The sequence below is a fragment of the Chiloscyllium plagiosum genome, chromosome 1, assembly GCF_004010195.1.
Source record: "Chiloscyllium plagiosum isolate BGI_BamShark_2017 chromosome 1, ASM401019v2, whole genome shotgun sequence".
Taxonomy (NCBI): domain Eukaryota; kingdom Metazoa; phylum Chordata; class Chondrichthyes; order Orectolobiformes; family Hemiscylliidae; genus Chiloscyllium; species Chiloscyllium plagiosum.
In genome coordinates this window covers 12139897-12149451 of record NC_057710.1, presented here as the reverse complement: position 1 = coordinate 12149451, position 9555 = coordinate 12139897, and the positions used below count along the sequence as shown (strand labels likewise).

Below are 9555 nucleotides of genomic sequence, written 5' to 3'. Positions count from 1 at the left end.
CACCCTCCTCTAGCTTATCTCTCCACGCTTCAGGCTCTCTGCCTTTATTCCTGATGAAGGGCTTTTGCCCGAAACGTCGATTTTACTGCTCCTCGGAAGCTGCCTGAACTGCTGTGCTCTTGGAGCACCACTAATCCAGAATTCACTCAATCTATCCTGTCTATACCTTGCATATGCTTCCTTCTTTTTCTTAACCAAACCCTCAATTTCTTCAGTCATCCAGCATTCCCTACAACTAACAGTCTGTCCTCTCACCCTAACAGGAGTCCCACCACAGCCTTGCTCAGCTCAATCTCAGTGCTTCTCTGCATCTACCCTCACTGTTGCTAGCTAGTCTATTCCCCCCTTCCTCAAACTGCATTTTCTTCCCCATTCAGTTTTGAAGAAGGATCACTGGCCCTGAAACATTTTCTCTGATTTCTCTTCACAGATGCAGTCAGATCTGCTGAGTTTTTCCAGCAATTTCTGCTTTTGTTCCTTTCCCTAGGCAGGAGAAAGTGAGGACTGCAGATGCTGGGGATCAGACCTTAAAAATGTGTTGCTGGAAAAGCGCAGCAGGTCAGGCAGCATCAAAGGAGAAGGAGAATCGACGTTTCGGTCATAAGCCCTTCTTCAGCTTATGACCGAAACGTTAATCCTCCTTCTCCTTTGATGCTGCCGGACCTACTGCGCTTTTCCAGCAACACATTTTTAAGCCCTTTCCCTAGGCAGTTTTGTTTCCACCCCTGTCCTGTCCCCAGCCAGAGGCCCAAAATAATCTCCTTCCCCACTTGGCCTCAGTTTTCTCTGCCCTTTCTCAAGGTGACTGCATTCGCCCAAACTCCACACATCCCCTTCCCAGCTGTGCAGTGGGCTTGTTTACTCAGCCCATACCCTCCCACCTCCCCAAGTCTGCTTGTTTCCCTCTGTATTCTAAAGTTGAATTTGACTCCCCATCCCTTCTGTCCAATTTAGAAAGGATAAGTTTATGTGATGTGCTTCTCCGAATGAAGGGTCCAAGCTGTGTGAAGCAGGTTCTTGGCAGGTACCACTTGAAGTGGCTAGTGGTTATTGGGGCTTGATATTTGTCATTCTGCCACCAAACATCATTGCTGGACCATAGGTTCATGGTCGTCATCACCCACTGGTGTGACTCCGACTTAATGTCTTTCTGTCCCTTTACCGACATACTTGAAGTGGAGACTTCTTGTCTGACTCTGGCTACCTTGCTGTTCAGAACCTCCTTAGATATGCGACGATCTTCCATCACACTGGATGGACCCAAGCCAACAAAGTCACCTCAGATTGAGTCGCCATAAACCTCTGACTTGTGCTTTTGAGAAGCTGCTGCTTTTGTGATTTAATGTGTGATGCCCAGATTGTACTGCGCCCAGTAATGATCCAAAAAGCTACTGAAAGTGTGACTTAATTCCACTTTCTAATGTTTTTAAAATATTGGTTACATGGCAGCATTTTCTAATATAAGGTCCTTGAGAGGTGCTTGTGTATTCAGGGTATCTATTGATTATAGGAAATCCTAAGGGACTCAATGTTAATTCTGCTTCTCTCTCCCCACAGATGCGACCAGATCTGATAAGTTTCTCAATCATTGTTCTTATTCAGATCTTTAGTATTGGCAGTATTTCACTTTTTTTAGGATATCGGATTACCTGAAAACAGTTGCAGAACACAAATAAATATTTCACTTGTCCATTTATCAGTTTTTTTTCAGAAAATACACAACTTACAAATAAAGGTTTCAAATAGTGCAGTCGTGTGCGTTATTTGGGGAGTCTAGCACACACTAGTACAGGCGTATTGTGGCTTGTCACATGCCTGGCTTGGTTCCAGTTTCAGACTAATAAATGCACTATTGTTCATAATTAGTAACTGAATTGTTTTGAAGTCTGCACTGAACAAACAAGTTTTATTTGATGGTTCATGTTCTCTGAAGCTTATATTCCTTATGTTGGGATTTTATTTTATTTCATACTCTTTATTTTGTATCTTATTTGTCTGCTAGAGTATCTTGAAAAGCAAGAGATGACTTTGAGTGGAAAATTTGTGGAGCAGTTATCTGGAAGTTTACGCCGAGAGAGAATAGAGGAATAACATGAATGTGAATGTGGTCACTGTATAAATGCTCAGGAAAGGGCATTGATTTGTTTTGCTGACTTGAGCCTTGAGTACTATTAGTTGTGTGAATTGTTCATTTGTGAGATGATTACCATGATTTCGACAAGAATGTGGTGTGGAGATGGGAACAAGTCGATAACATTTCAGTTAATCCTGGGAGTAAGAGGTTCCAGGATGGTTAATTTCAATCTTTAAATCTTTTAGAAGTGTAATCCCCATCACTAAATTTGATTTAATCCTTCAAAACTGTAGTCCTGCTCCTTCACCTCAATTAGTAGTTCACAAAAAAAAAATCCTTTTGTCAAAATCCCATTACAGCTTCTACAGTGGAATGTCAAGATTAGATTTGAAAGGAATAATACTGAAGAGAAAATTTGTGAGCATCCCTTGGTCATTTGGCAGTTATTGGATAAAAAGTTGAGATTTTTATTCAAACCTGCTCTTCTTTTCAGAGAAAAAAATAATAAAGGATTAACACCTTGAGCAGCTAGGGATGGAGAATAAATGCCGGTAATAGTGATGTCCATGTCCCACAAGTGAATGAAAAGTATTCTATTTATGACACCACAAGCTCCAGCAGACCCAGACACACAAATAGCAAGTGGAACAAAACATCAGCGCTTCATCAGAGACTCACTGATGATGTTAGTGGAATGGTGACGAAACATCTACCATCAAACTTACCAGCTCAGTGAGCAAGTCAACAGCCTCGTTCCTTTTCTGGTTTCTGAAAACAATACCAAAACTATACTAAATGACACAGCAAGGCATCCATCCATCATGTAGAGATAGAGCAATAAATAGTAGCCTTGCCAGGAACACTGACATCATTCACTCTTCGGGTGATTATTGTGAGCAAGAGCACTGCTGCTCATCCCTATCACACTTGAGAATGTGACAATATGCTGTCTTCTTGGCTTATGCAGTCCACGTAGTGCAAGTGGTGTTCGGAAAGTAATTCTAGACTTTCATCAAACAACAGTGAAGTCATATTAGTGTGACTTTGAGGGGATCTTGCAGGTGCTGGCATTCCTATATATGTAATCCCTGTTGTTTTATGTTGTCCAGTTTTGTGGATTTGGAAGGTGACTTGGTGAGTTGCTGCAGTGCATTGTGTTGGTGGAGGGTGTTGCTGCATTCGCTTGTCAGTTTTTGAATGTCATTGGGAAAAGGTTGAAATCTCATAAAGATATCCTTCATAAACTTCTCAGAGTTAGAAGTCAAAGTCATCATGTTTCTTTGAAAGAGAAATATTGTTTGACAAATTTATTGAAGTATTTTGAGGATGTAACTCGTTGAGTAAATCAAGGGAAAACGGTAGATTGTAGTGAACTTGCATTCCCAAGTGGCATTCAATAAGGTATCACAAGTTATATGGAAGGTAAGGTGTCTTGGACGTATGTTGATATGTTAGTTAACGTGAATAGCAGGCACTGGAAACAGACAGGAAGTGAAGAGTAGGAATAACAAGATTTCTGGGCAGTAGTCAACCATTCCAAATTCAATCAGCAATGGCAGATAATCAGGAAATTTTCAAATTGTCAGGCTGTAGCTGGTAGAGAACTCCAGGAATCTGCTTGTGCCTCAGCTATTTGTAATCTACTTTAATGAATGACTTTAATGAAGAGACAAATATTTTAACTTTCTGCTGATGCAAAGCTAGACAGATGTAAGCTGTGAAGTGAACTGCACAGAAAAAGAGAGAAGCTAAGCAAATGGACCACTAGATGAATTATGGTATGTATTGTGGACCTTCATTGTAAGAATTGAAGAGCAAAACAGTTTTAAAAAGCTATATGCCTGAAACTGATTCTGGATTTATGTTTGCCAAAGCTATGTGAACATAATCAAACAACTGAAAGGTGGCCTTGCTGAAAAGTCAATAAACCTTACCAGGATTTCCCTCACACTGTGGAATCCAACCACTTATTGCCACCATCTGTTGCCACAACCACACAAAAGATATGGTGCATTAGAAGTTGAAGGGCTTGCAGGAGGAAATAGAGTACGAGACAGTCGCTCTCAACTTTATAAAATTCATAAACCAGTTTGTAACTAACTGAAAATTCAATAAATATAACCTGGTAATGTGTGAACTATACACTTTTTATTTTTACTATGTAAACTATGTGTTCTGCATTGAATTGCAATTATTTGTACTGAACTGATCATAATTGTGCCCTCCTTTTATTTCACAATTTTTTTTAATGTTAGGTAATTGTGATTACTTATAAAATTTGTGTTGGCGTTACAATTTGGCATCTCTCGTATTGATGTTTCTAATAAACTAATTGTCTATCTTATTTGTAAATGTTGCTGTTTAGTAGGACTTGGATCACAAAAAGCTAACTTACAGGTACAGCAAGCTATTAGAAAGGAAAGAGACATGCTAACCTTCACTGAAAGGGAATTGAAGTGCCTGAATGAAGGCACCTCGCGAAACAACTGTTCAGAGCTTTGGTGAGACCACGTCTGGAGCACTGTGTATAGCTTCCATACTAACAAGAGCATATTTGCATTGGAGGTGGAACAGTAAAGGGTCACTAATTGCTTCTACGATGGAGTAAATTGTGACTTATTTTCTAAAGTTTCAAAGAATGAGATGGAATCTCATTGAAATTTACATGACTCTGAAGGAAATTAACACAGTAGATAAGACAATAGAGTAAGCATTTCTGCAGAACAAGATTGGGCACAGTACTTTCAGGGCATCTGATATACTTCGCGCATGATGCTCTTCATGGTCTCAGGAATGCAGGTTTTTGTTTTATCAATTTGATCTTTTATGTTCAATGGGTTATGGTTTTCATTGGCTGGACCACCATTTTCTGGCCATCCCAGTTGCCATCAAGGCGTAGGTAAACTGCTATACTATCTCAATACAAGACCACACAAGCAATTTCCACCTGAAGCACAAATCACACTCTTAAACTCAAATAATTGGAAATGTGGAAGTGTTTTGACAGTATAATAAAGAGAACTGCCAATCATAGCAAATTTGCCTACTAATTTCCTCTCCCAAAGCAAAGCTTTGTCCTGGCAATAGCTTCAGTTTTGATGTTCTTGTGTTCCACATTAAACAGGAAGAGTTATTTGCAGAGTTCAAACTCCTCTATCGGCTATCCTGCCACAATCAGCATCCAGTGAAGATGTTTAGTCCTTTAAAATAAAAGAAGTTTACAAAGGATGAGTGTCACCATTCTAAACAAAGTTGTTATATTGACAAACCTAAGTTAACGATTATTGCAGATTTGAATCTATTGGATGTACTGCTAAGTATGACTGCACAGCCTTATTCAGAAGCAAGCTACAAAAGTATTTGTTAGACTTGTTAACAGTAATGACCTACCATGACATGTACATGCTTTGTAAACTATTTGCATAGGATGTGGATGTAACTGACGAGTCTAGGGTGTATTCCCCATCTCGTGGTCCTGTGACAATGGTGAGTTGCAAACTTGTACCACTGGCGTCCATGTGATATACCTATATGTAGAGTGATAGGAGTTGTCGTTATAGCGCATCTTGTCCGTGTGTGTGGTCTGTCAACAATACATAATGTGTTCCTTATGGCCAATTGTGTGAATGAACTCGTAGTTCAGAGAGCCAGGCTAATTGAAGGGCAATTGGAAAGGGGCAATAAATGTTATCCTTGCCAGCAATGCCACATACTATGAACGAATAGAGTTTTGTGCAGCATGATTGTCAAATTGTTGAGTGAATTACTCTGACTAGTTCTTTGACATTTCCATGTAGACTGAAGGATTCGCAAAGATGATGCGCAGCCTACAACTTAATACCAATTCCTTGCTTACTTGTTTGTTTGACTTTGAAAACTTATTTACAAATATGCTGCTGAAGGAATAACATTGCCATGATTCAGAGAAGCAGCATGAATGTGGACGGGTCACTATTTTCTGAATCTATTCTTTGAATTTAGCAATTCCCATGGTTGAGTTTCGTTTTAGTGGCACCATGTATGCCCAATAAATGTTATCTGTGAGATGCTATGTAGGCCCAGTATAGTTCAGCATTTTTAGTCAGTTTCCATGAATAATGGATTTACCTCTAACCTTCCTGATGCATATTTCCATTGGCTTAATGCACTCCATTCCAAATTCAATTTTACCTTTGCATTGGAGCAGACTGTTGTACTTCCTTTCTTTTATTAAAGGAAAAATTAAAAGGAAAAATAAGTAATCTACCTGGGTAACTTGCTAAAGCAGTCTCTATAATCTCACATTGGGGTTGTATCTTTCTTGATTTCTAAAGTCACCGATCAATCCAAATGGCTTTCATTATGTTCCAAGGAATATTAATTTATGAATGAGATCCTTGCAATAAATTGATAGTGGAGAATAACCAGGGAACAATCAAACCTCCAAACAAAAACAGTTCAAACTTTGTTTTCTTTATCCCCCCACATTTTGTAAGTGAAATGCACCCAATTTCTATGTGAGTAGGGAAGTTCTTAGTTCCGTAGTTAATATTCAAACGTCTACCACCTGTTGGGATATAATGCACCTTTGCAACTGAAAGATCTACAGTATTTGTTGAACAAAAATCGACCTATAAGTATCTTCCAGCCCAGTCTTATAAGTAAATATTGGTGTGTTTTTAAAAGAAACACACAGCTCAAAGATCACATGCAGTTCTCAGCTCACACCTCCAAACCAATAATTTAAAAAAATTCAACAATGTACATGTTAGGATTTGTACAGCTTCAATGTATTGTTTCCATTGCAACCCCACATTGTGTAGAGTCCATCAGACTGATCTTCTCACATACAAAATGAATGGTACCTGTCCGATAATTGAATCATACAGTACAGAAGAAGGCCATCAGCCCATCACGTCTCTACAGCCAAAGCTACACTAAATCTACAATTATCCCAACTTCCAGCGGTAAGCCCAACCTTGAATATTATGACATTCCAAATGCACATCAAGGACCCTTCCAGCCAGTTCACTCAAGACCTCTTTCCCCGTCACGCTGAGTCTCTGGTTTTCAAAAAAAAACCTTTCCTTAAATCTCTCAATCTCTTGCCTTTCACTTTAAAAGTTGTTTTTGGTCCTTTTAAGAGGAGCAGCTGCTTTCTATCCACCCTGTTCACACCCCTCATAATCTTATGCACCTCTGTCAGGTTCTCCCCCTCGGGCTTCCCTGCTCCAAAGCAAACCCAAGCTTACCCAGCCTTTTCTCGCAGCTAAAGTGCTCCATCCCAGACAACATCCTTTTGAATCCCCTCTGCACTCCCTGCAGAGTAATCCCATTCTTCCTGTAGTGCAGTCACTAGAGTATGCACAGCACTACAGCTGCGGCCTGACCAAAGTTATGCACTGCTCTAACATGGTGTCTCTGTTGTTGGATAGGATGAATGAAATTTTTCAGATGTGTATTTACAGATTTCCAAAGTAGGTTGACATTGAATTTAGGTCTCCTGGTCCAGAGCTAGGGACACTGTCACGACACCACTAGAGCCTTCTCCTCTGAGCTTCCTCATGTTATGCCATTTGTTGAGTACTCCTTTCACTCAATATTTAAAACACCTGAGATGGCACAAACTTGAAGAAATTGAAGAAAAATCCAATGTATTGTGATTCAGATGAATTTCTACAGTCCCAACAGATTCATGAAATTTCTTTTAAGGTTGTCTTTAGGACAGCACAGCTCAGCTATAGCTGAAAATTAAATTTGGAATATTACCTCTTAAAAATCTGGAATGATGGGTAAGTGCCTTTCAAATGCTCTGAACACTAATGCAAAGCAGCAGTTGTTGTTAATTTTGCTGTTCAACCCACTGAGCAATTTGCAACTTCAAAACAAACCCCATGCATATCATGATTCAAGCAATAATAGGTGGATTTCATGATTCAGTATCAAATATACTCCAATCTCGATCTGGTAACACAATGTAGGAAACAGTATTTAGTGATAGGGAAGGACATATCTTGAAACTAACTGTAAGCTTAATATGCTATCGGGAAAATATTATAAGCTGTTATTAAAGATGTTCCATTAGGACAATTAGGGCAAAAAAATGTAATTGGGCAGATAGGATATGGTTTTATTGAAAGGAAATAATGTCAAATTAATTTACTGGAGTTGTTGGCACTAACAGATGTTGTGGATAATAGGGAACCAACCACCCTCTGCTGGGCAAGAAAACATGGCAGGTTGTAAATGAGAAATTTGAGCTTGTCTACATTTGACAGGAAGAATAGAAAAAAAACGATTATTGAATGGAGAGAAGTTGCATTAGTCAGTTGGAGGCAGTTGTCTTGCCATTTTGCAAGCCAGCCGAGACCCAGGTAAGGATTCTCTGCTCAGTGTTACAAACCATAGCCAACAGTGGAACCTGTGTACCTTTCTGTGATGAAAGAGCATGTAAGAATTAAAGTGCAGGAATAGGCAATGAGGTATTCTATAATACAAGAAGATTGTGATTAATCTAATTAGGGTGTCACTTCCACTCCACATAACACTTGACCTCCCTGTTGATTAAACAGCTTTCCAGCATGACCTTAAATGTTTTCAACAAACTGGTTTACACTGCTTAGTGGGGAAGAGAATTTCACAGAATAGAAAACGCCTGAACTAAACAAAAGTCTTCTTGCCTCAGTATGTGGGAGATTCCTAATTTTAAACTTGGTGTCCTAGTTCTGGACTCCCTTACAAAGGCAAAACATCCCTGCAGCTTCTGTCTTACTGAATCCCCTCAAAACTTGTGCACTTCAACATGATTATCACTCATTCTTCTAAACTCCAATAGCAATAAGCCCAATCATTCCTTGTAAGAACATCTTTTCATCCAAAGAATCAATCAAATGAACCTCCTCTGATCAGCTGATGCAATTGTTTTCTTCCTTGAATAAGGAAACCAAAACAGCATCCAGTACTACAAATGTGCTCTATAAAGGTTTTGTGCAGATTAAGCAACACTTCCATACTATTTACTAATATGGTTTGCAATAAATGTCATTGTTCCATTTGCCTTCATAATTACTTGCTGTACAGAAATATCGACATTTGTTCAGATACATGAATCGCATCCAGACCCTTCTGTACTGCAGACTAATGCAACTTCTCTCCATTCAATAATAGTTTTTATTTCTATCCTTCCTGTCAAATGTAGACAAGCTCAAATTTCTCATTCACAACCTGCCATGTTTTCTTGCCCAGCAGAGGGTGGTTGGTTCCCTATTACCCACAACATCTGTTCCAGTAACTCCAGTAAATTAATTTGACATTATTTCCTTTCAATAAAACCATATTCTATCTGCCCAATTACTTTAATATTTTGCCCTAATTGTCCTGATGTAAGATCTTTAATAATAGATTCTAATATGTTCCCGATAGCATATTAAGCTTGCAAAAGTTAGTTTCTCGCTCCCATTTTGAATAAAGGAATTACTCTCACTGTTCTCCAATCTAAAGGA

General features: G+C 39.1%; 1 protein-coding gene across 1 annotated transcript in view; it reads left to right on the top strand.

Annotated features, from left to right (window-relative positions):
- LOC122558467 (attractin-like protein 1) overlaps positions 1–4418 on the top strand; it is a 7951-nt gene extending 3533 nt beyond the window's left edge. The window contains exon 2 of the mRNA XM_043707476.1: positions 2003–4418. Within this exon, the coding sequence (XP_043563411.1) occupies positions 2003–2012 (10 nt within the window). The 3' untranslated portion in view covers positions 2013–4418. The remainder of the gene's footprint in view (positions 1–2002) is intronic.
- Positions 4419–9555: the final 5137 nt, after the last annotated feature.